This window comes from Chaetodon auriga, chromosome 20, assembly GCF_051107435.1.
Source record: "Chaetodon auriga isolate fChaAug3 chromosome 20, fChaAug3.hap1, whole genome shotgun sequence".
In the NCBI taxonomy this organism is placed as follows: domain Eukaryota; kingdom Metazoa; phylum Chordata; class Actinopteri; order Chaetodontiformes; family Chaetodontidae; genus Chaetodon; species Chaetodon auriga.
In genome coordinates, this window is record NC_135093.1 from 8,284,198 (window position 1) to 8,311,458 (window position 27,261).

Sequence of the window (27,261 nt, forward strand, 5' to 3'; positions counted from 1 at the left end):
AACTTCTCTTTCTCTTCTTTTACTTCTTTTTAATCTAAAATACTGTTCTGCAGAGGAAACAGCTGCCTGGATGACCACGAATTCAAACTCTATCACTGCATGTTCACTCTGACACGCCTCAGGCTAGTAAATGTTTCAAATTAAAATGAGAACAGTCCAGTACATGGTCAATCATAATTTATTCTTATGCTAAAATGTACAGCATTTTAAGTAACTGACAAAAGGAGAAAAGTCATAAATACAAGAATGTCATTCTGTCCGATTTTTGTGCACATAGCCAGGTATTTCCCCCCTGTTCTTACCAGCAACTCTGTACAGGTACAAAGGCTACAAAAGAGCAATATAAACAAAAACACAAGTACAAGTTGCGTTTTACATGCAATCCATTAGCTTAGTTTGGTCTATTCACAGGCTCTATTCTTCTACACTTCGGTAAAATATAAATCCAACATTTTATAAAGATAGAAAACAAATCTACAGATGGAATGAAAACGTAGCTTTAAAGGCATTATGTAAAATATCAACTTTGGACTAAATTTATATTTTCTTTATTGTTATTCATCGTTATAATCATTTAGTTCTTTTAAATTCTGCCACACTTCTGGACATTTTGAAATGTTTTAGAATTTTCAGGGTACAAACACTGAGATATGCTTTGTTATTTTGACAGAAATCAGTCTGCTTTATTAAACAGAAAGCTGCCTCAAGGAGATCTGTTACAAAAGACTTCAGAATTATACATACATAGCAATAAAACCTCTCAAACCGAACAGAAAACAGGACTAAGTTTACATTTTTTTACATTATTAGAATTAACAAAATATAGTTTCATCTTTCTCCCTGTGGAGGGAAACCTAATAAAGGCCAAATATCTTTAAAATGGCTTGCTATTAAGCACAACACTTGTACAGTACTACTCAATGCACTGTCACTAACAGAGACTGAAGCATGCTAGTTGTCACTTTACAAAATAAGTACAATAATTTAAATATACAAAGGCATGAGTATAGTACAAACTAATTGTCAGCACTGTTAGACAGGTACACTGAACAGGTTCAAACAGCCACTAACTCCACTTGTAGCAGGCACATTAAATGGCTTCATTTGAGGCTGCTACACGACTGCAAGACCACTGATGAAATCTCTACCTCTGAGCTCTGAACCCGCCTGCTCTAAAGACACATCAGAGACACTAACACTAATTAAATAGATTTTCATCGTAATGATGTAAGGCTTCCCATTCGGAGAAACAAAAATACTTTTTAACATTAGCTTCAAAGTTTTACTCACTGATGAAAAATTTTGCATTCTTTCCAAGTGCTGCTGCTGGTTTTTAAGTCATAAACAATAACAAAAGGACACCAAAAGAAGAAAAACAAAAAGGCCAGATCAGTGCATCTTTAAACAGCAAAATGCACGTGAGAAGAAACAGCTGAGTCCTGCGGGGAGTTACCGCCTGATGAAAGGCCCCTTCAGGGACTGCTTGGACATGCCTGTGTTCATGTAGCCATGGTGACCAGCTGGAGTGTACACCATGTTGCCATGTGGTGGAGCCTGCATGGGCTGCTGGGGGTATGGCTGTGTTCCCATCATTCCCATCTGCATAGAGTACTGGGGTGACTGGTTCATATAGGCATGGTTGCCATGGTAGCCACTGTTCATCATGGGCTGGCTCATGCTGTAGCCATTCATGGCATTGAGGGAGGGCATGTTCATGGAGTTGACATTGTATGCTGGTGCCGGCATGATGTTCACGCTCATGTTCATGCGCGGCATGGCGGCCAGCGTCCTGGATGGCGCCTGCATGGCCACAGTCTGTGGCGGCTGGGCGTACATCTGCTGCTGGTGGTGCGACAGCGGGGCCGACTTGGAGCGTGCGGAGATGTGACTCTTGGCGGCCATTTGGGGCTGGATCCGCTGCGAGGGCGTGATGCCCATGTTGCGCTGTAGCATCATGGGTGGTGGGGAGCTGAGATTCGGGGGTGGGGTCATGGTGGCCTGCACCTGTGGGTTGGGGACTCGATGTGGGGTCTGGGACAAGGAGACCAGGCTGGAGTGCTGAGATGACAGCGATGGGGTGTTTGCATAAGATGTGATGGGGTGTGAGGCCGAGTGGTTGAAAGGCAGCGAGTGAGGGTGGTCTATGAACGTGTTGGTGAACTGCTGCAGTTTGGCCAGACTGAGGCCAGACGACTGAGAATAGTGCCCGCTGCCATACTCGCCCTGGTGGTTGATCCTCTCATAGAGGGCGAAGTTTGGGTTGCCAGATTCGGGAATGTCAGCCAGCTGCATGGTGGTGGTGAAGTTGGGGGGTATGGCACACTGCGCCATGGGCTGCTGCTGGCTGTGCTGACTGTGTTGATTGTGAAGGCTATGCTGAGCGTGCTGATTGTGCTGGCTGAGCTGATTGTGCTGCAGGTGGTGATTGTGGTGGTGACTATGCTGGTTGTGGGGATTGTGTTGACTGTGCTGGCTTAGCTGATTGTGTGGACCGTGCTGATTGTGTTGGCTGTGCTGATTGTGTGGGCCGTGCCTGCTGTGAGAGTTGTGTTGACTGTGTTGGCTGTGCTGGCTGCGCTGGCTGTGTTGACTGTGCTGGCTATGCTGGCTGTTGCTGGGAGGCCTCTCCACCACCACGCAGCCCTGCGGCGACTTGACGTTGCAGTGCGGTGGCGAGCTCAGACTGTTCTGCTGAATCATCCCGCAGCTGCCGGGGTTGACGGCAGCCATTTGCTGGCTCACGGCACAGCTGCTCTGGGCCAGGCCACTAGGGGGGATGCTGCCATAGGAGCAGCTGTTCTGGGAGGGGCCTGCCCCACAGATGCTGCCCCCCATGGTGGAGTCGTAGCTGCTGGGGTTCTCGTAATTCTCTGTGGTACTCTCGATGCTACCCAGATCGCTGAAGCCACTGTCCACCACCTGCTGCGAGTGATCTGACACCGACGGCACATCCATCATGGGGCTCGTCTCCATGTTGTGGAGCGAGGGCACTGAGATGGCACTGTGGTCGGGGCTGATCTGAGTGTAGCCGCTCTCCAAGATGGAGACAGCCGGGCTGTTAACAGAGCGTACGGACTGGCTGGGATGGGATTGCGCGGAGGAAAGGGGACTGCTGTGGTCTGACTGGGGGCAGTCATCCAGCGAGGTGAGCTGGGGGCTCTGGGCCACATGGGCGTAGGTCTGCAGGCTTCTGCAGGGCTCCTGGCTCTCCACACAGTCCTGGAAAACATTCTCCCGCTCAGTCTCCTGCGTCAGGGACTGAACAGCTTGGGCTGTCTCTGAGTCAATCTCTGTGCAGATTGGAGGGTCCTCCCTCAGCACGGGACTGAGTGCTGGCCTCTCTGCAGGCTGAGGAGGTGGGTGATCCGGACATGGACTGGGCGTGCTCTCTTCCTCTGACTCAGAGTCTACAGGGTTATCAGAGTCTACAGCTGCTACCGAAGCGACTGCTACTGCTTCAGGTGGTGGTGTTGCTACTGTCGTTTCTGTCACGGCCTCCTGGATGCTTTCTGCAGCGGTAGCTGGTTCCTCTTCACTACATGGTACTGTAGAAACCTGCTGACTCAACTCAGAGTCGTTGTCTTCTTTTGGATCTAAAAAAGGTGGGGTGCACTCGGGTATTTCTTTCAAACTCTGTTCTACATCTGCTTTGCTGATCTCGGCTTCTGCTGTCTTGTTGTGACTGTCATCTTCATCATCTGCATCCTGATCCTCAATTTGAGTTCTCTGCTCATCCTCCTCCTCATCTTCCTCATTGTCATTCTCCAGTGAAACAGCACCCACTGTGCTGTGTTCCACATCTTTGGCTGGGGAGTCCTGACCGTGCTCACTCTCTTGGTCTCGCTGTTCATCTTCAGGTGGCCCTGGGGAATCAGCTCTGTCCTCAGGCCTTGGGGACATGGCACCAGGAGAAGCAGCAGGTGAGCATACTGGAGAAGCCACTGGTGATCCTTCAGGGGAGCTCGACTTCTGGGAGGCATGATCAGCAGGACTTGGAGGCTCGGAGGGGAGCCTCTCTAGAGTTGTATCTGGACTAGCCAAGCCTCTGCCTGCTTTGCTGCCCTCATCTGCACTGACAATATCCTGGTCTGGTTCCCCTTTTGCTTCTTCAGTTTGAATATGGTGCTGCTCAGCTTCCATTGGGGTTTCAGGGGGTGTGTAGAGATTGAGCTTGAAGCCCATCTTTCGTTCATTCTTTAGCCTCCATTTGGGAGGGCCTCGTTTCACTCCTTTCGGCCAGCCTTTCTTCCGTTTCACTGGGCGGGGTCTGCTGGGTCTCTTAGAGAGGATGTCAGCTCCTAAGATGAAAAATAAAATTAAACAACAGTTCACTATTTTGTCAGAGAGATAAAACAATCAGCTATATAACAATTCTATGAGAAGTGATGTAGTATTTTTATGGCAGTCAAGATGCAAATACCTTCATTCCAGTGTTCAAGATTGTCTTTCTGTGCATTCTTCTCCAGCCTTGGGCGACCTCTCCGGCGTTTCATTGGTGTTATCGGAGTCTTGTCCTCCTGTTCCTCCTCCTCTTCTTCTTCCTCCATCTCGCCCACTCTGCAGGTGCGCTCCAGCAGGGGCATAGGCCGCTCATCCTCTGAGTTATCGAACGGCTCGTTCAGCACCTCAGTTGTCTCAGAGATGGTTTCTGTTGTAACACTGCTGTTTATTCTCTTCCTTTTACGCCCTCTCTTCTTGAGCACAATGTTTCTCTGAAACAAAAATAAAAGGTGAGCCAATGAAAACAGAATAAAACCTCCAATCAGAGTAGAGTAGTTTTGTAAAGACTGAAAACTAGGGCACTAGGTGGATGACCTCCATGAAGATATAACAGGAAGTCATTCAGGCTTTTGTGCTAAATGTAAAATGTTAAAACCACACAGTGAGGCTAAATGTTTGAGCAATGCAGCCTGGTGTGGAAAACCACAAATGAGACAGGCAGAGTAAGCAGAAACCACAGTCTATATTTTACATTCTCCAGTTGTTTCCCACCGGCTGCCTACGACTCAACCGCTCTCTTCTCCGAAATCCTCCACAAGAAGAATGTGAAATCAATACTGTAACTAATGCACTAAATAAACTCCAACAGCCAGCGTCGTTCTTTTCAGGTTTCCACACAGTTTTTGTTGAAAAGGTCTCCCTGACATCATGCACCCGGCTGTAATATTATCTCCAGCACAAGGGGGCAGTGCCATATAGACAGAACAGATGTGAGAAGCATAGAGGAGGGCAGTAAATTAACCATGACCATTGACAATAGTACAAGGTTTAGCCTGCACAGTCTCGACACCAGCAGTGAAAACACAATCTATTATCTACAGCTGCAGGCACACAGGGAGGCTCCGGATGACAGGAGGAAGCCACTGAACCCTCCACTGAATTCATGAATATTTATCAAACCCTTCCAACTCACCAGAGTACACAACACAGTCCCTAATGAAGGAAAATATCTAATGATATACACTCAATTCCACTTTGTCTTGGAATAAAACTCCAGATAATCAATGAGATAATCCCACTAGGGAGAACAGCTGACTTGTAAAAGAAGCATGATTCATCAACAAACAACAAAAGTCACCTTTCTCTTTGCTGCAAGCATTGCATGGGCTTTTGTCAGGATGGGTGGTGAACCATCGGAGTCATCATCATCGTCATCGTCATCAGCTTCGTCATCACTCACTTCCTCTGACTGCTGGATGCGCCTAGTCCAGGACAGTGCAGGGCGGCGTTCGTAGGTCCTGTAGGGAACCTTGCAGTGGACCTTCGTGAGAGGTTGCCTGCTGCTGTGAGTCATCATGTAGCCCTCTCTCTCCTCCTTCTCCCAGCAACTGGCCTGCTCCTTCAGCCGCTCAGCCTGGTAATTAAACAGACAAGACGCATTATCTCTGGGAAAGGCGCACGCACGGCTCCAACATCTGAGCAATGAGGCTAATGGGAAAACAAGAGATTGGAATTAACATCATGACAAATGAATCACTGCAGGTTTCTCCTGATAATAAGAACAGCGTCCTGATTGGATGTCTGCCCGTCATGGAGGAAACATTTCCGTTAAGCAACCGTGGAAAGATTGCATTTCATGGAATATTCAGCACTATCAATTATGTAGTGAACTGATTTAGGGCAATTTTGCACAACATTAGATGCCTGCTGACAGTGAGAATGCCTTTCCCCTTAACGGCCTCTATTTGAACTCTCCAGCTAATCAAACAAACATCCAATAATAGCATTGTAGGGAAGTGTAAACAAACAACTACTGTGTCCTGATTGAACAAGGAGACCTACATCCATCTCTGCCTCCCTCTCCTCCTCAGACAGGACAGCACTGAGAGTCGTGGAAGGCGTCCAGCGCAGGGCATCGGGGTCCACCTCATTCCGGCGTGGGTTAGCTCTCAGGCTCTCCATGTGCCGTTGAATCAATCGCTCTCTTCTGATCAACACGATCCTAGTTCACAGTGAGAAAGGCCCATGAGTTCACGTGCACAAAATAGTGAGGCACTAGCCAGGGTAGACAGAAGGTAGACAGAAGGTGATGTGTGGTTAAACACGGGCACAAAGACGAGCTCCTTGGGACAGCAGGTGCTCCATGTCCTTGGGGGTGCTTAACCTGACTTACTTCTGTCAATATTCAGCAGCATTAATGGATATGCTGTTAAAAATACCCGCTGGCCTGGATAAGTCAGACAGCATACAGAAGCGGCAGCACAGGCTGAAGGAGACTGCGGCTGCGGAACTGACCTGCCATCCTGTCTGTCAATCATGCCGAGCTGCTGGAGAGTAGCGGCGATGTCATGTGGACACATCCCAGTGGCCCTGCTTATTCCTTTAACACTGATGTGTTTATCTGGGTGCTTATAAAGGTACTCCAGTATGACACTTTTCCAATATGCCAGGTAGGATAAGCGACCCAGATCTGACAGCGGTTTCTCCGGGGAGCCGGCTTGTCCTTCTTGCCTGGTGAGAAGGTAACCTAAAAAGACAAGATTCAAACACAAACAAAATGCTTTAGTCAAGCTAGAGGCTGCTGCTGGGTTATTTCAGATTGCAATTCAGTCACTACACCCCCTCCCTTATGGATTACATATTCATGTAAGGATGTGACACCAAACCCTGGTTGGGATTTCACCTTCAAATAGTATAAAGGGAAGCGAGGCAATCAGTTTTCCTCTCCTTCAACCTCTGTCAGAAGCTATGATACATGCTGGCAAGGGCAACAAAGGAGGTTGAAAGAGGGGAGTAAAGAGGAAACAAAGCGACAGAGCGAAACAGAGAAGCAGCTGGATGTCATTGCTCACAAGAGACTGCACTTAGGGGAGATAACGAACAAGAAAAAAAACCTAATACTAATATGTATCTGTGTGTAATTAGTTTTATAGCGGCCCTGTCAAGGGTCATCCATTACGAGCGGCATGAAATTAATTAATGCCTTTTAATGTGCACCCACTACCGAAAACCAAACAAGCAAATCTAATCACCAAACAGTGAACACATAATATTCCAGTAATCATGACAATATTCATTACTAAAGCTGAGAAGAGGAGCGTGTGATAACAAACACTTAGCAATGAATATTCAAATAAATTAATTGAAAAAAGCCATATTTCATTCTGTGTCATTTTACAAGTATATTATCATTAATAAACGAATACAAAAGAGCTACTCTGCGTCCTTTGAATTATGATTTGAAAGAAAACATTTTTCACACAGGCACCCACTAATGCTCTGCTCTCAGAGCTACCTGAGACAAAGTGTTCCTCTAATACAATCCAATATAACAGAAAATCTTAATCTAAACAACTTCCAGCTCCAAAGCTACATTTTCCAATAAAGCCTTCAAAGAGCTCAGAACTCAGCTGTGTTCAATCTCCCTTAATCCCTGTCTTTGTTATCAGCACACTCTCAATATCACAGATCCTCTTGCATCTCTGTGTCTCAATGGCTCCCAAAGTGAACAGGAAATCAAATGCTCCATTACCGCCCGCCCACCCCGCACTCGCTGCTGCTCTCCCTTCTCTTCATCACACACAAACTCGGCAATGAGACAACTCTTGAAAACAATAAACCGCCTTTAATGACAAAAAAACTGCCCGCCTAAACACAGAAATCCACTCAAGGCAGCAACTGTTTTCATAAGTGGACCACAAAGCTTTAAATATTGTATGTGTTGCATTTACTGGTCTAAAACATGAAAGCACTATCTACACCTCATCACAAGTCAAGGAGAGAAATGGGGGCTGTTTCTATGAAAAAAGCTCTTCAGGCGATGCTTGGATGAAATACTATTGGCCATCAAATAATGCATGCAGTTAGAATGTAATGTTTCTCACTCCTAATCTTCTGTGATTGCCTAAGCACCGTACATGAATGCTCTTGATTAGGCTACTTCAAAGCCTTAACCAAATAACAGCACCTTGCCACAAGCTACAAATTCACCCCTTAATCTGAAAGTGTTTGTAAAGACCAATGAAAGAAGAAGAAGAAAAAAAAAAAACCTCAGTTCAGTGGTCTAAAAAAGCATTAAGGAACTTACTGAAATCAATAAGGAACCTTCCAAATCCTTGCCTTTGGTACTGAGGCATGATCATTATGCAGGAGACATTGTACTTCTGCTGGCAAAGCTTTTCCTGAGGGAAGGAGAAACAGATCAAGTATGTCAGAGCTCTGCTGAAGCTGGCAATTTACTGCACCTGCCATTGTCCTTGTCTAAAGCTGTGCACGTGCACGCCACAGACACAGGGTAATGAGCTTCCACTGGAAAGTTTCACTCTGTTCTGAATTATGGCTCCAACAAATGATAGCTATCTTTTTGTTGGTTAATCTGTCAATTATTTTTCAAAGTGATATTTTTTTAACGGTCCAAAACTTAAGGATAATTTAATTACAATGATGTCAAGCACACAAACACAGGAAATCCTTACACTTCAGAAGCCTGAACCAATGAGTATTTGGCATTTCTGCTTGACTAACTGATTAATCGACTCATCATTTACTGTGAATAAGTTAAATCCATGTTACAAGAACAGACAAATAACAGTAAGGTCTTACTGTATCAGCATCACCATTCAAAAATGATGTGCGGTATTCCTTCATTTCCCATATAATGACTCTGTAATTCTTACCTTGGAGAAATAGCCCACAAGATGACAGCCTTTCTCATCATTCTTTGTAAGTATGTAGAAGAGGAAAGGCTCCACATCATAATACAAGGTCTTGTGATCCAGGAAAAGCTTGGCTAACAGGCAGAGGTTTTGGCAGAATAGTTTGCTGACATTTCCATCAACCTAAACACGGAATAAAAAGAGCAAGAGGACACTATTCAAACAGTTCCCATTTTTCCCTCCTCCTCCCAGAACCCATTCAGTGGAATCTCATGCAGCATACAGTTATTGCTTTATTGCTGTAAAGGGAAGCTGACCTCAAATACGGAAAGGTCGTCCTTTCTGTAGATTTCATTGGCTGGCGGGTGGAACCAGCCACACTTCTTTGTGTGTCTCTGGAGAATGTTTTTGCTTCTCATATACTTTAGACAGAACTCGCACAGATAAAGCTTTTGTAATCTGGCAGAGACAAAAGGGAGAGCTGTGGTTTGTACTTCAGCGACACTGAAATAAACGTTTCAATAAAATGCACCTCCAGTGACAAAGAAACAGGCATTATTTGTCACGTAAAAGCAGCGTTACCTTGAATATTCAGGCGGGTAAGGCGATGAGTACCAGGTTTGAATCTCATACTTCCCAAATTCAATGATGGCAGGGCATCGCATGGAGTCTGTGTTCATCAGAGATCCCGTTCTCTGTGAAAAGATCGAATACGAGCAAATGGATAAATGTGGTGACCCAGATAATTGAATCTCACAGTGTCTCAAACTGAGACTGTGGTTCGATGTTCCCATGTCTAAATGAAAGATACATGAAATCTGACCAAAATCTGTCACCAGTAAGATCTTAAATACTTAATATTATCTCTAAGACTGCTGACATTTAGGTTAGCCTCTGAGACACTCGATTTCAGAATAGCAATACAAAACAAATTGGGATGAAGAGGAGTTAATATTTGTAACATGGTACACTAATCAAGATAATTCTGAGATACCTTTCAATATAAGAAGTTTGTCCTTGTCACGCACATCTACCCTTAACACATCACTGAGGGTGAAGAACAGTGGGAAAACATATGCGAAAGCCAAACTAAGGCTACAAACTCATAATCCTGCTGAACAAAGCCCGATTGGAGGAACAATGTGATATTTTGTGACTCCAAAATTGAAGGTAGTGTGGTTAAAAAAATGTTAATATCTTCAGTGCTTGTCCTTTTATTGTCATATTGGCAAAGGATCGCGATAATGAAAGTATCTGGAAGAGAAGTTCACTGCTGATTTGCTACTTCACACCTAAATATACATGAAGGGCATAGGGTATATACATCTTTATAAATATATATATATACTTGAAAATGTCAAAAATTAACCTAAAGTTCCCGTTGATGTGTGACATGCTTAGCCCTCTCCCAGTTTTCTCACCTGCACGGCGAGTTCCTGCACATGCATGAACGTCTCAATGTCCTCCTCTGTGACGTGGTCTCTGGACATGGCCGCGAACTCGGCTCTGGCCTCCTGCTTCACGCGCAGCTCCCCGTTGTGGCCTGTTACAGGCACAATAACACGACATCAACACATCAGACAGCACATCAACACCGGCCTGTTTGAAGCAGCCGTGGCTGAATAATCTCATAAATGCATTCTATGCAAATGTGTTTATACTTTGAGTACTTCTGCTGAGCCTGTTTGAGGCCGTGTCTCTGAGGAATTTCATAATGTATCATCTTTGCATGTTTATATGAAAATCCCTAATGTAATGAAGTGAAACTAAATCACTCTAATTGCGTAACTGCTTTCATGTGCTTAGTCATCCACCAAGACAGTTTCCCATGAATGAAGAAGCAGATGCAGTGAAGGGAGCGAGTGTCGACATGAAAAGCAACTGATGCTGGAAAGCAGGCAGTAATTTTATGAAAGACATCAACACCATGACTTAACCACCAAAACAAAAACCCATTACAAGTGGACGTGATGTGTCATTAACATATTTATGGAAATGTACTGTTGGGGTAAGTAGTGTTTGTGAAGTATATTGTTTAGAACTGCTTGAAACATATATCCATTTGTTTTCCTTTCTACCGTGTTATTTTATATAACTGTGACTCCATTCGTGAAGACAGTGAAATGTAAGGGTTACTGAACTTCTGGCTATAATCATCATGTCAGTTCTGAGTCAACTTGGGTGGGTGAATCACTGGGTTGTATGTGTCTAATGACCGCTGGAAGTGAGGTTGAGTGGAGACAGAGATTTCAAGAGTGAGGGTGGGATGAGGAAGAGTGCTGATGTGACTACAGCCTCTACTAGGTAGTGATCACAATGTGTGCACTACTGCAGAGGGTCAAGGACAGAGCAAGGAGCAACATGAGGGAGTTAGTGGGCCATGCACTATGACAAAAGCCAACGGGCGAGAGGATGGAAGCCACGTAAACTCCGCAGCCAAGTCAAAACGCAACGAAACTGGGTTAAGAAACTAAAAGAATTCAAATTAGGCAGAAGATTAGTAGTCTGTTAGAATGTTGAGGGTGTCTTCTCAAAGAAAAGATTAGCTCTAGCCTGGAAAAAAAATAAATAACTGCGAGTGTCAAGCTTTAAAAAAATAAAGAAGAAGCTTAAAGGTGTGGAGACGCAGGTCTTGGCTGGAGTTTCGAGCCTTGCTTACCATGATTATTCTCAGGCTTAATTCTTCCGTCTGTCAAGTCTCCCTTTCCTGGTGAGGGGGCTCCCTTCTGAGGGCTCACTTTATACCTCAGCCTGCCTAGTGTCCTGTGCTTTTTAAGGAAGGGGTTACGTTTGAAATGACTGACAATCTTAAATGGGTGTCCTCTGGGTCGGCCCGGCCCTGCAGATGTGGAGTGTAACCTATTTTTATTAAACTCATTCTTTCCAAGGCGCTGGGGCCCCGTTTTGGACGCATGGGGTGAATCCTGCTTAGGGTGCATGCGCTTAGGTGGCGCGTAGCAAGGTAGTCTCTTTTTCCGCGACTGTCCCTGAGTAGTATAAATGTGAGAGAGTCCGTCAAATAGTCCCTTAAGTTGGCTGCTATTGCAGAGACTGCTCAGGGAAGGAACACTAGACTGGCTGGAGGAGCTCTGGGGTGAGTTAGCAGAGGTGGAGCTGCTGGACACCTGCAAAGGGGGGCTAAGTCCCGGCAACGTGGGAGCGGAAGGAAGTGCAGGGGACGAGGGGGTTATCTTTTGAGTGGCGTCAGCAGCAAAGGCGAATGGCTCTGGTGGCTTGGACAGTTTGGGAGGACCCTTGTCTCTAGAGCTTAACTGTTTGGCGGGCGACTCTACGGCAACAGCTCGCGAGCGACGGCCCACGGGGGAAGGGGTAAAGAATTTGGAAAGCCCATCGATAAGCCCTTTGGTTTTCTTGTTAACGGTGAGTGTAGCTGGGGTGGAGGTGGGCGTGAGAGGGGGAGTGGTGGTGGGGGTGGAAGTGGTGAATTGGGTGGCGTCGACCGCACAACAGGGGTCTGCAACAGCCAATCTGTCTCTGGCGTCCTTCACAGATGCAGCATGACCAGATGAAGGTGTGGAACAGACGGTAATCTTTTGACCCCTACCAGGTGACCCCCTTCCTCCAAGTGCTACCATGGAGCCGTCACCACTGGTTACAGACCTGCTGAAACAAGAAAGACATAGATCTCAATGTAACAACATTTACTCCAGTGATGTCCTTAAATACAATTTTGAGGTACTAGTAACTTGTATTTCCATTTTATTCAAAAAAAGTTAAATCACACCGAACTCAATAAACAAGTAATGTCACTGTCGCTTGTATTTACTTATTGTTTGCTTGGTGTGTTGCTCTTCTCTGTTAAAGAAAATTGCAGTTTACTACAGCTCGTCTTGGTTTACTAGTTTTGCCCATATCTGCTGAGATAACACTGTACGCACCAAAGTAATTGCTCAGATCTGTAAACATCACACACAACAGTTGGTCAAAGCTGAACCAGGAACTTAAGCCAGCAAACTGTGATGGATGTTTGCCACAGACAGTTGTGGTAACAATATTACAGTTGGGCTAACCTGGGGACTTGTTTCAAGATGTCCCGTTTGATTTCTTTTCAGCAATGTCGCCATGTTCCCAAATCTCAGCAATAAACTTAATGAACTAATATTAGCACTTTAACAAAGTGCTAACATTCAGATTATTCCACACTCACATTCTTTGTTTAAGCTTATTTCTAGGCCTTCCGATTGGCTTTGCATATCGACGTTTGATCTGATCGGCTTTCTTGTGCAGCAGTTTCTTCCCATTCTCCTTCGGCCTGCAAACTTGGCAGATCCAGGTTCCTGGAGGGTGTCCAAACAGAGAGAGTACCGTTTGGGTGGGTTCATCAATTCAGAGGACATACAGTACATTCATTGGAAACATTTCCTTTAATACCGAGAGCTGGCGAGAATCCCACCAGCTCACAATGACAATCAATTACTCAGCACAAAGCGAAAATCCATAAGAAAAACATTGGGTCAATTCTCTGTCCAGTGAAATAGACTTCATGTCAGATTGCTGAGCAAAGCTATGCGACTTGTATGAATTGCCTGCCAAATGTCCTACTACGGTACGTGCACCATCATTACAAGCCTCGATGTAGGGTCAGTACTGTAATCCAGAGATAGCAAATCTCCCCGGGGATGCTGAAATAATTTGATATGCATGCAAAGCTTCTAATAAGCCACCGCTGCCTCTCTGTGTGCTGAGTGACAGCCCCATACGGCCGTCTGTGAAGAAAAGGCTTTGAAATGACAGCAGAGAGGGAAACAGAGAAGCCAGACAGTGTAAACACCTCACCTTTTGGCATTCTTGAAAGCGGCGGGTCGCAGCATTCCATGTGAAAGCCCCGATCACATGAATCGCAGAATAGCATTTCATCCTGAAAAGGAACAGCAGGCATGTGTAAAGGATGTCCCTGTTGCATACATGTAACACAGCCCCCCCCCCCCCTGATCATTTTTTGGAAAAATAAGCCCAGTCGTGCACAAGGGGCTTTTTACAAATCTGAGGGAAAACCAACAAATCCTCAGGGATGCACAAAATGAGATCTACCTCCAAGCCAGCAACACTGAAAATGGTGTGTGTTAAGATGTATGCAACATTATACTTACAGCATTTTTCCCCTGTATTCTACAGGAGCTGCAGGTTTTGCATTCAATACATTGCCATCGTAATCTCTTCACATTTGAGGTTAATTCGGGGGAGAACTTCAGACATGATGGATGCCCTTCGAAAGCAATGGAAAACGCATATTAGCATGCCTCATTCTTACCAGCGTTGACTGTGTCACAGAGCCAGAGACAAGGCTTTTCTATTTATTCACGCAGTAAGGTTAAACATTAACATATTATCTCATCAGAAACAATGGCGTGCCTGTATGTCCGCAACACTTTTCCCCCCCTGCCACAAGTTGTGTCTAAAAACAGTATGATCAAACATCTGAGCCGCTAATTACAGATAATTTGATCTTAATGAGGCAGAAACAGTTGCAGCACTCATTCTAATGGAAGCCGATCCATGAAAGTCATGTAAAAGCATGCCTTCTCCCTCACCCGGCTCCCTCTCATGATTGTAAAACAGCTGTTTTACAGTGAGAGCACAATTTGTGTACACTACGAGCGGTTAATGAAAACCACCTCGACGCTACTTAGTCAAATTTGAGCTATAAAAATGTCACCAGGAGAACAATTCCTTACGGCATTTAAAATAATTGTTCAAACATAAATGACTCCTTGGCAGAGGTAATTTTATGGGGGGTTAGCAGTTTTGTCTGGAACAAAAGAACAGTAAAGGAAATGCCACCAATCTGCAGCAGGAAAAGGGTTGATCTTTGATCCAGTGTGCCTGGTGTGCTCTATAAGAGGAATCTGAATTGAGGGAAAATGACTTGGGTGATTTCAGATTCTAAAAGCCACTTATGGAGCATCTGCCCTTCTTGAGCCCACTGAGGGTTGCAAGCAATTTGGATCCCTCCAGCCACTCAATTTGAACATTGTTCTTCCATTAAATCCCTTAAAGGGAAGTGAAAAATGTGGAGCAAGAATGTGACATCTGCCAAACCGATGCTGAGAACTGCCGGGTGATATGATAGTCACTGTGTATTGTGAGGTGTTAGATATCTGCCAACAATCACAGATTTTTATAACCTTTACACCAAGGTAGATTTGATATCTCTGGTTGGATGAGGCGATTGTAGGCAATTCCACAAGTCAATGAGAAGGAACGCTTTATGAAAATACTGGATTTGTGATTACGTGCAATGATTTTTCAAGTATTTCAGGCAAATAATAGACGTTTTCATCTCGTTAGATAAACATTTGGCCAACTGAATTTCTAGAAAATGCACTTTGTGATACTATAACTCAATAGGAAAACAATTTTTACATATATAACTTCACAGCTACATAAAATGACCATGAAATATCCCTTGATAGAAGATGTTATCCATGTCACTCACTGCTACTTTTCTGAAGTTACAATTATTCACCAGGAAGGGGCATAAATTCAATATTATTGTCATCTTTCACAAAATCAATTATTGTTATGATGTAATGATTTCATGTATCTTTATCTTCACAAACTCTGAAAATCCTGTGGTCCAAATGAATGATTCCAAGCACATTTAAGTTGAATGCATAGTTTGAATATTTTACATTGGATTTTGCATAAAATTGCCATATTGTGATGCATATAGTATATACAAAATAACTGTTCTTCCAAATATTGTGATGATGATGGTATCAGTCATATCTCCCACCTCTATTCCTCACAATTTTAATTGTGAGCCTTTGCTAACATAGACATACAAGTTTTGTCCAGAATACAGTATGTCATAGCTTGTGAGAACATCCAAAAACTGAAGCGTTACACAAGGCCACTTACCACTGCTCCCACAGTCTGCACAGGACAGCAGCTCTTCTGGCCGCTTGTCCCGATTTGACTCTTTCGTTCCAAGACAGAAACTGCATATTGGGATGGGGTCAACCCGGAGCTGGGTGGGAACACAAACAGAGACAAACTGTTTAAAAAACAGAAACGGGCACAGACTGTGTATGAAGTGCCTAAAAGCCTGTTTGTTTTTGGACATTTTATCCTCTCAGGATTTTTGAGATCACTGTAGACATACTGCTGGTTAAAGCAGGACGATAAAAGCACGTTGTGATTTAATCAAATAGCTGGAAAAATATGAACTAGAAGCATAAGCTCGGAGAACGAAAAAAAGAGTTGACTTCTCACAGACTAGAAATGAATAATAAATGAATCTCATCCTCAGAGATACACTGCATTTGAGATCCACCTCCTTTATCCATTACATCTGAATGGGTAAGTGATCTTAGTAATCATAGTTTAAGGGCTTAATCCAATTCTTAAAGCTTGCACTCCAGTCTGAAAGGATTAACCAGCATGTAATCAAATTACCTCAATAATAAAACAGGCTCTCATTGTTACAGCCATGATCCACTGTAAATGTTGCAAGTCTCAGAACAAACACTCATTTAAGGGCTTACGGTTAAGTTCAGAAGAAGTAAAATATGAGCTCAAGGTTTAAGAGGATTTCCCCATTGATCACTCACAATGAAGAGAGGCTGACTTCACAGAGGATAACTGGGGAGGACTTAGTGTCATCTCTTCCTAAACCAGTCAGTCAAAACTTAACCAATCTCAGGCTGAAATCATGACCAGACTAAACTCAGACTGACGCAATATGGCTTTCACAAGGTGTCCCTTAAAATATGAGATCATATACACAAGCCTCTAGAGGCGCATCAAACAAACTGCTGCCTCTTTTTCTTGCTTGAGAGGAAGTTCTTAACGGAAAATAACACTCACAGGGTGTGACCATAAATAACCCACCTCATCGTCAGTTTACACACTAAGGCCTCGTCAATTGACTGGAGCTTTGAAAGGCACTCTGGGGATGCCCATAATTAGTTCCTGGTTTCTATGACGCAGATCAGTGTCCCAACCTCAACAAAATTTGCGACCTCCAAATCTCTATTGGTCATGACCTCCTCCTGACCTGAGGAGATCTTGTTTTTGTTTCTTTCATATGTCAACAAACACAAGACAGGAGCATTCTTTCAACCTGCCACACCATCCAAATGAACCCCAGGGGTAAATGCATCGAGGACACAGTTGGGATTTGGTCATTGTTCCTGGTTGTTGTATCAATTAGCTGTTACGATGAGGGGAAGCAGTTTACTGCCACATCAGTGATTACACTATTTTCCAACCTGCCAGGTCAATATTTGAAAGCAGGCACTGGCATTAAGAGCTGACTGCTGCTCACACAGCTGAGATTTTGGACATAAAAACACTGAAATGCTACTGCGTGATGAGGCTGCACCTGTAGGACATAGCACTGTGGCTCAGAGGTAATCAGTGATTTTCATACCGTCTCTTCTTATGAAAGAGGAATAGAATATATTTCGCTCAAATTCAAGCTGGTCAGGTCTGCAACTGTGAGCTATCTTGCTTAAAGGGGCTTGTTATTCATATTCTTCGAAACCCAAATGCACAGAACTGGTGTAGAAACACAACAAAGTGCACATGAAGTTTACTGCCAACAATTCTGAGAACTGATTAATCGTTTAGGTCTTTCATCAAGCGAAAATGCCAAACATTCTGTTTTCCGTGTCTCAAATGTGATGATTTCTCTGTTTAAATATCATTGTAAATTGAATATCACTGGCTTTCAGACTGCTGATCAGATAACGGAACCAAATCGAAGCTGAGACCTTTGGTTCTTAGAACTAGTGATGAGCCCTTTTATTTAAAAAATAATTTTCAGACATTATATAGACTGAATGAATAATTGAAAAGATTAATCAATAATGAAAACATAATGAAGAAATTTTGCCTTTTGTCCTCGATCACAAGCTATTCTATGTTATCAGTGCTAACAGATGCAGCCAAAGGCATTTGAAAGTAAGGCCTCAGTGTTGTGATTTCTTAAAGACTTATTACTTCTTGTTCGTGTACAAAAAGTGCATCTGTCTCATTTTTATCACGTTGCCTGCAAAGGCCAACTGAAATCCCTGAGTAAACAATTTTCTTAAAGGCCCCAAAACTCTGATTTGGGGTTTACAAACATCATAAATATGATTTCTGCAAGAGAATTATAGATACAAGCAGGAGAATGAATGTAATGCTTGAAATTAATAAGACATCAGTGCTGATATGCAGCCTGTACATGCTGCTGATGAAATGCTCAGAGCTGATAGGCAAGTATTTTTTTTAATAAGTCTTCACTTCATAACATAGTCTCCACTGACTGAGCTATGAAGTCTAATCCAGGAACTGGAGAATTAATTTCCATCAGGAATATTCTTAGGCCTGGTGATTAAAACCAATAGCAATTTGCAATCTGCACAGCACCAAAATGTGAAAACAGAGAAACAAACACAGCTGAAGAGATGCTGATGATTTACTTGGGGATTCTAAATTAAGTACATTACAGGAAATTATGCTGCTTCAAAAGAGCAGGCTGTCCTGAGTGAGGGGGTGGGGTCCTATTAGAAAACTGCTGGTAGAGAGAGAGCTCAAGTGGTTGCATAACGCAGCAGGGAAAAAAAAAAAAAACTCTCATTCCTTGCCTTTGTTCCTGCCAGAGTCTCTTCAGAATCTCATAAACTCTGCCCTTTTTTACCTCAAAGTATCTTTTATTCTCAACACACACACACTCGTTCTTCAACAATTGAACAGGCAGAGCTGTCTCATCCTTTGATGTGGACAGTAAACCTGGACTGGGCTAGGTGATGTCATCAGGCCGGGAGCAATAGGTTGAAATGTTCCAAATGGAAAACAGCAGGCCCTCCTCAGCTATGAGAACCATTGCAGGACACTGTGTCTCTAAACAGTTCTCAGTTTCACTTTTGGCCTGACCACAGACACAGTCACAGTTGTGGCTGCAGTATCAAGGTGTCGCTTCCTGATTATTCACTGTGAAACTGGTGGGGAGCAGGGTGACATCTCTATAGCCTGATGCTGCTAGCCACTTCAGCTGCATAACTTGTGCATAAACTATTAGGCCGCACTTCATCTTGATAAGCCTGAACACGTGATCTGCAAGAAGCCTTTACAACAATCGAGATGACTATACGCTGCATTTTAGGGCCACACAATGAAAACTACTTTCCATGAAACACCTACTGTGCCTGACAGTATCTTAAAATTGTGAAGCAATTACAAAACTGCTGTCATTTCGCAGGCATTTGTCTGCAGTGTGTGTTATAGCTAAGCACCAGTGATAGAGACACAATCTGTGCAAACTATAAACCACCCCTGAGGTGCCAAAAGCAGCAGAAACAATGCAACCTGAAAGTTTGTTTATATGGTTTTATTTCCTCTCTGGGGCATCTCAGTTAGCACAAAGGTCATAATAGCTGCCTGCAGTCCGAGGACACTCTATCCTACCACACATACCTCAACTGCCATTTCTCGACACTTTAAAAAAATAATAATAATAATGAAACTAGTTTATGCTCATGCTCTTGTACATTACCAATAAAATATCCCAAATCTGTTCACTTATGCTTTGCTACTCAAAAGACAGCCAGCCACATCCCCTAAGGTCATTAGGCTAGAGTTACATAACCTGTGGGAAGCCTACAGCAGACTGCCTACCACACACTGTCAGCATGACTTTCTGATTATCCAAGCTCTCTTATTATGGAGACCAAAAGCAACACAGGCCCAAAAGGACACACTCTAGATGGCGTTGTTTCTGACCTGCCAAGATAGAGTGCCATAGATTAAGACCACAATCATAAAATTCCTATCAAGCAAATTCTGCTCAGTGGTGGCCCAAATTTTCTGGCTCCTGCTTGGTAATGATATAATGGAAATGCCACCATTAAAGTTCCAAAGAGAGGTCCTTAGTTTTCGACAAAGCTTTACTACATGTTAGAGCTGGGCAGGAGTTTGACATCAATACACTAATACTTCAAATTAATAAGGAGAACATTTTGGCTACATTTTTACTGCTGTGGTCACTGGGATGTTGCTTTAAGGTGGCAGCAGCATATGACAGACCAAAGTCCAGGGTAACACAGGGATAAGCATGAAGTGAAAAGAGTGACAATGCAGAGGCCAAGGTGTGTGTACCTGGTCTCGCTCATGGGGGAGGAGTGTCACTGATGACAGGACCAAGGGGGAAGCGCTTGGACACCTGGAGCCCCTTCCCTCCGCACTGCCATGGCTGAGCTTATACCGGGGCCCATTTTTTAACAACCTGCCGTTGTTAACTGACCGCTTGGCCGCCAGCCGCAACCTCTGCCGGAAAGCAGGGTTATCAACAATGTTTGAGAGGTCATCCTGGTTCCTCAGATACCTCTCGATGTTCTTTAGTGAGGAGCCATGGGTATCATCCAGGCCCTCGATGGCCCTCTTAAGTATTTTATTCCAATCAATATGGCGCAGATCACTTGAATTCCATATAGATTCCTTTGATGGCACAGATACATTTGCAGGCGGGATTGATCCAACTCTCCCAGGATATCCTGGGTCCTTGTAAGAGGCGCTCCCCTTATTTGTAACCTTGAGAATAGAGCCATCATGAACACTTAATTCCAACTGCTCAAGGACGGTCTTCTTGTCCAGTCCATGCGATGTGGCCACCGCATGACAAATTCTCTCCTCTGAGGGCCTCTGCTTCTGCCTTTTGATTTTCTGTATTGCTTCAAGAATCCACTCCGTGTACAGAGGGTTTGCAAGTTTTACCATGGTTGAACAATTACACTCACAAAAATGTGATCCATACAGATTCCCCCTTTCTGCTGCTGAACACTGGGTACATCCACATCCTTAATAAGGTCAAAAAGTTATGTTCCATGCCAGCATCCACATATTTCTTCTCAATCCTGGATATCTGATATTGAACTTGAGGAAAAGTTGGCACGGGTAAATTCCACAGTGGTAGTTACCAGCTGACCTGGAGCTTTAATTATTTAATCCCAGATCAAATCTACAAGAAAAAAGAAAACAAAAACAAAAACAGGTGAAATACATGTTTAAATTACAGCCTTCATTGGGATTTCTGCTTATTTCCTCCTACTCACAGTCTTTAAACTAGCTCATAGCATGTTGGATGTAGAGGCTAAGCTAGAGGAATGCAGGACTTTAAGATGTGTTACAACATGAGAGACAGATGGATAAAAACAGATGCAGGGGCTGTCATGGTTGCTAAAGAAATTCGAGTGACTTAATCCATAGTCTGACACCATAATCCACGCAGCAAACCAGATGTCCATTTCAAAAGAGACTATTTTGTAGAAGTAAGTTTTAACACCATGTCAGGTAACGTTAGCTAGAAACTTTAACCGAGTTCTGAAAAAGTATAAATAGTCTCCTCGACAGATAAATATTTTCGGTTTCAGATTCCTTGTCGACGTGAGGAAAAAAAAACAACACTTACAAGTTAATATTTATTTCTGCAGCACGCAATTTCCAAAATGTCACCGTAACATGTCACAGTCTGACACACGGGAACTATCTAAAAGCACAAAAAGGAGATCATACGTAAAGTTTAACCGTTAGTTGTCCGCACGCGACTTTTGACAGCCCGACGTCCGCAACGACAAACCGATCGGCGCGAGCGTTAATGACAGATGTATAATCAATGCTCACTTCCTGACAGCTGCCGTTAGACGTTCGAGGCACGTCTTCAAATAACCACCGAGCCTTTTGACGAAGGAAGGAACCGGTAATAACTACGTAACAAACCCAGAGTTGTGTTCCGCTGAGTTGAGCAGATAAATGACAGTGCTGCCAGCATTACTGATGTCACCTAAACAGTCGCCATTTTGTTACAATGTTGTAGTTTACATGAATCCGACATGACGCTGATTACAATCCAATGGAGTCTCATTAAACCTTACCTACACTAATGTGCCCTCCCTAGCAACTTCAATATTGGCTGTAAAGACAAGATCCGATTTCTGGTTTGATAAAGCACATGTCAATCTTTATGTATGAGCTCACTCTAAGAGGCACGGCACTGGCTGTATGATCTGTCACTTCACTCAATTGACCCGCCTCTTAAGGTGCCGTCAGTGATGAATTCGATATCATTTACCTCCAACACTCATTATATCTGAACTTAAAGCTCCAACCGCGACGATAGCGTGTTAATAAGTTATAAAAACACTACAACAGACAGAAACTGGCTGAGTAACAATTAAATTAGATAAATATTTAACCTCATTTGCAAGGCGTTTAACACCGGCCCACCTTTACTTAGATTCCTCCTTGAAACAGTTGGTTACACTTGAAAGTGATTTGGAACATTTTGGACTTTAATTGGCTGTTTGTTAAATCTATCATTTCTTTGCATAAAACCTGCAAAGGCACAAGCGCCGATTTAAAGTGGAACACATTTCATATTATATCAATTCCAGGTAGCATATTCAAGACTCCTGCAGGCTAAAATGTGCCTAAGCTATCGCCTTTCTCCCTCTTTATCTTCCTCCCTTTTCATTATTTCCCCGAGAGGAGCCGTAATTCTCCTGATATTTAACATTTAAACTACGTGACGTTCAATTGGCGGCGATAAATAAACGATCCGCCGTGCTAAAAAGTAGGTTTTCTGCTCGCTCCACGTCTGCCAGCGGAATTATTAACGTCCTGTGTTGCGCTGTGCAAGGATGGCATGACCTCTTTATCACCATTAACTATCAAATATCTCCAATGAGGGAAAATAGTGAGCCCCGGAGAGAAAAGAGACGTTCAGGGGGGAATACAAGTTAACACGACTGCTGGGAGAGTAGCTCCTTCATCACTGCTCCTCAATTATGTATCGCTAGTTTCTTTAGCTCCCATTTCTCAGCTTCAGCTCCGCTCTCGTTTTCCATATTTTATTAGGAAATGATACACAGCCCCCTGGATTTTTCACAGCTTCTTCTTCTTCTTCTTCTTCTTTTTTTTTTTTTTTTTTTGTTACATGTTACACAAACAGACCTACCTATGTAAGCTGCCGCCGCCGTGGGCGAGAAGAAGAAGAAGAAGAAGGCACAACAAATTAACGACCAAGTTTCATGCAAGGATGAACATATAACTAGTATGAAAAAAAAAAAAAAAAAAAAAAAAAAAAAAACCGAGGGCACAGGCTACCGTAAATATTTGCTGGTAGTTTACCTCTTCAAGTTTTCCCCCCCTCGGATACTCCTCTTCATTATCGGGGAAACGTCGAAGGATAAATGTACAGCGACATATCCGAGCGATTTCGTGGGATTTGATCTCTTAAAACGAAGGCTGAAAAGCTTGCGCCGAGACATGGAGAGGACCTGATAACAACTAATTGAAAGGTTAATCTACATAGCAGCCTGTGACAAAGTGGTACCCTCCCCCTTCTTCTTCTTCCACTGTAGACATCCCTACTTCAGTGTAGTGGAGCGGACCGTCGCCCCTTTAGTGCGCTCCTACAATGATATTGTCAATTTCACTTCCCCCCCCTCCTCCTCCTCCATCAACATGTCCAGTGATGAGCCAAGAGAAACATTTTTACACTTCATATTTTTGCTGGATTAGTCTCGGCAGGGTACATAGCACTTTCATGTCATAACACCCCTATTAACATTTATTCCCTATGGGCACTTTTAACTTCCACTGATGTGCTGCAGATAGAAGCTCAAATGTGATTGATTTTGACATAAACACCCAAATCTAGACTTTTATTTTGAAAATGAGCTGAATCTTGCACTGGCCAATAGTACCCAGGGCAGTTTGGGATATTATACACTAACACCCTAATCTGCTAATTAACTTCACCATGCCTAAGGAAGAGCAATAGTTGGTAGCAATAATGTAGATCATTAAATTGTCAAGTCTTTAGATTTGCGCTCCCCTCGCTCATTCACCAACTCTTTAGCGGCATTAGAAATGCCAGAAAGCTCATTTTTCATGCAGTAATACAGATGTAATTAGAGAGATAATTGCTAACTTCCCATCAGATTATAAACACATGCTGTACTGTACAGGCAGCTTTAAAGGGATCTCAAATGAAAACATTTAACCCTTATAAAAAGACATTTCCTGTGCAATTTGCATTCATTTAATTCACGTGTCTTGTTATTTTGTCATCATCTTCGTCAGATGCTCTTCTTATTACCTTGATGACCTGATTTTCTGTTTACCTGTACACATTTACAGTGTTTGATATCACTCAGTGTCTGATTGTCATTCAGTTCTTGACATTTATTTCTACTTACTGATAATTTGTGGTAAATACATGCAAATAAAATGTTATTTCAATGAGGCCCTGTTTTAAAATTTAGTTGAAGCAGGTGAAATGTGAATAACGGGGGGATGTGTTTAGGGCTGGTGTCATGATGGAGGCGCTGACCAAACCTGCCTGTGTCTGGTTATAATGAATGCCACCCTGGGCCCCAGCAGGTCCTCCACTGCTGCATGGGTCCAGGGATAATTTGAATTGGAGCATGTGCCATTGCAATCTGCCCATCCCCCTCCTCAATCCCTGCCAACTGCCACACTGGTGTTCACAAACACTGCTGCCCATCTGCGGGGCAAAACACTGGCCAGGGCCCCAGTTACTCCTTTGACTGCATTCAGAAAAATATACTCTGGTCGTGAACTCATTTTTGTAGGCAAATATAAGTTTTTCCTCGCCTTGATTCAAAGTTGTTAACAGCATATTTAACTCAAAGTAGTACATGAAAAGAGATTTTGCAGATTGCTGCGACACAATAAAACCAGCATTAAACATTTTCAAAATGCCTTAGGCTCACTAGCTTATGAAGCAGATCGCATAGGTACTGCAGAAAGTAAATTAAATGCATAGATTTAGTATTTGTTTTTTCCACCCCTTACATTCATTGAGCAAAGCAAAAGTTTACAAGGAAGAGTGAGAAAAGTACATTTAGTAGTTTCCTTATTGTGGCAGGCATTCTCATTACTTGATCATGGCTCCCTCTTTTTGTGTTTGTGTTTTGCCATCTGTCATCTTGAGAGGCAAATGAACCAGCTGCCATGGAGTGTGATCTTGCCCAATCAGAAATGTGGTCCTTTTCAAAGCGCATCTGTGTGAAACCTTAAAAAATGCTGATGAAAAAAAAGTGTCTCAAAGTTGTTAATAACATTTTGGCTGGAGAATGTTTTCACCTAGACGCCCCCAATTAGCATAAATGCATAAACTATGCCTCATTACGGAAAAACAGAGCTCTTGTGCAGAGAGTGTAAGAAAGCGGATTCCTTCTGACATGCTCAGAGAAAATAAAAGAAAATATGATGTAACAGGTTGTTCTAAGGGAACAAAAAATGTTATTCTCAATCACACTTCTTTGTCGAACAGATGAGTGTTGAATTGTTTTCCACAAAACACTTGAGACACTGCCCAACACTTCTGCTGGCCCACAATCAGTGGGAGGGGGGGGCGGCAGGGGAGGGGCCTCCCTCTGATCCTCGTCTCCAACCCCCAGCGACAGCACAGCTGGGCACGAAGGATCGGCCTAATTTTCAGGGCCCTCTAATGATCGCCAAGAAGAGCAACCACTAATCCCTTAACTGAGAAAAATGATCTCCTGTAGCCCTGCAGTGCAGCTCCAGACCCCGAGAGTCCAGTTAGGACCCAACAGGCGCGAGTGTGGGGGGACTGAGCGGAGCCAGGACACCAGGCCGGTCCTGGTCCCCCACCCCCCAGTCCCCTCCATAATGGAGAGTGTTGAGCTGTCCAAAAGTGATTAGCATGAGGGAGCCTCTGGCTGATTAAATAATGGGGCATACAGAAACACTGTCTGTTATAACACTGCTTTTTCTTTTTTAAAGTGAAGAAACTTCAACTGCTGGTGAAACAAATCTTATACATTGAACTTGACTTGGTTTTGGTATCAGTAGTATCTTGGTAATATGATTTTGATATATTTTTTTATTCGTGTAATAACAACAACAACAACAACAACAACGACAACAACAAAAAAAAACATCTTTTCCAATTTTGTCCTGTTAAAACTGTCACTGTTGAAGCCACTCCATCCAGAAACTCTGCAGCATGACGGCAGAATATTAAAGGAACACTCAGCTGAAAATGTACTTCATTTTATAGTATCTAAGTATCACAACTCTGATCCCCTGCAGGCTTGAAAAAGGCTCTAAAAAGTTTGTAGCTTGCTGCTTTGTGAAGTGTGGCACTCATAGTTTACACCACGAAATACACCACTCCTGTGTCACACGACTGCCAGCTCATAGCTCAGAGGCTCCAGTGGAAGTAGTGTAATTAGCAATTTATTGGCAAAGCGATAATTGTTTGGAAAATAGTCAGCATGAGGATCAACGGCGAATAAAAGTGGATTGTGCAGCAGGAGTGATTTGAGAAGTTTCTCTGGACGTAAATAAGTTTTTTTGGCCATGACTCTGGGTCACCACAAGAATCGATTGTAACTCGAAGCTGACTACAGATGCCGTTCTTCATGAAGTATTTAACAATAAATTTTTCAGAGGCACTTTTCTATGTCCATAGAAACTTTTCAAACCTATCCTGCAGGATAATGCACTTCTACATCGCGGATCCAGTTCTTCGGCGTGATCCAAACCATCGTTGTTGCTCGAATAAATCACTAAATACGCTACTTCCAGCAACGCTTCACAGCAGGAAGCAATACTGGGACACAGAAGTAGAGTGAAGCTCTCTTGTCGAGATCCTGAGAGTTTGAAACATACAGAGCATGTGGATCAATACTGGAGAAGTTTCTACTTGTGGCGATACATTCTGACATTCTTTCCTTTCAGGCCTACAGTTTCTAAAAAGATTTGTTTTCAGTGGAATGCTCCTTTAAACATAACCCTATCGTTCAAATATTTGCTACCAGTGCATTGTTTGAATTGTAGTAAAACATCTGAGTAGCTTATTGGAGCTTGATAAAATATTCAAGCTGCAGCACTTAGTCCCCTGTAGTCAGTTACTGTAAATAGCAAAAATGTACATAAAATCCTGAAGCATACATATACAAGTATCTTGTGGAAAAGACAAATATGCAGTGGTGCTTGGTTGCATCAGTGAAAGTCCGGCTTCTCTGGGAAGGTGCATCCGACCCGTCTGATGATGACGTTGGCGGCGTAGTGTCCGGCCCGGATGCACTCCTCCAACGCGCGCTCTTGGACCAACGCATAGAGGAATCCTGGGTAGACAGAAGAGCAAAGGTCAACCTGTAACCAT

The 27,261-nt window shown here is 43.4% G+C and overlaps 2 protein-coding genes across 10 annotated transcripts in view; both read right to left on the reverse strand.

Annotated features, from left to right (window-relative positions):
- Window positions 1-160: 160 nt before the first annotated feature.
- Window positions 161-23,581, reverse strand: kat6b (K(lysine) acetyltransferase 6B). Of its 8 annotated transcripts, none has more exons than XM_076760583.1 (17): window positions 23,229-23,581; window positions 20,202-21,060; window positions 15,978-16,086; window positions 14,207-14,322; window positions 13,893-13,974; window positions 13,264-13,393; window positions 12,661-12,716; window positions 10,517-10,638; window positions 9,678-9,790; window positions 9,413-9,554; window positions 9,117-9,278; window positions 8,528-8,621; window positions 6,736-6,967; window positions 6,283-6,442; window positions 5,579-5,854; window positions 4,421-4,712; window positions 161-4,298 (listed from the first exon to the last, which is right to left on the reverse strand). In XM_076760583.1, exons 2-17 carry the CDS (start codon window positions 20,817-20,819, stop codon window positions 1,450-1,452), a joined length of 5,553 nt encoding a protein of 1,850 aa, XP_076616698.1. In that variant the 5' UTR covers window positions 20,820-21,060; window positions 23,229-23,581; the 3' UTR covers window positions 161-1,449. The 8 variants fall into 8 exon arrangements, with proteins under 8 accessions (XP_076616698.1, XP_076616696.1, XP_076616691.1 ...); XM_076760581.1 differs by having other exon boundaries at window positions 11,755-12,716; window positions 23,229-23,493; XM_076760576.1 differs by having other exon boundaries at window positions 11,755-12,719; window positions 23,229-23,493.
- A 2,375-nt stretch (window positions 23,582-25,956) lies between these two features.
- The window catches only part of LOC143338628 (adenosine kinase-like), a 101,196-nt gene continuing 99,891 nt past the window's right edge, over window positions 25,957-27,261 (reverse strand). For both annotated transcript variants that reach the window (XM_076759169.1, XM_076759170.1), the window contains exon 11: window positions 25,957-27,223. In XM_076759169.1, coding sequence (XP_076615284.1) covers window positions 27,099-27,223 — 125 coding nt within the window. In that variant the 3' untranslated portion in view covers window positions 25,957-27,098. The remainder of the gene's footprint in view (window positions 27,224-27,261) is intronic.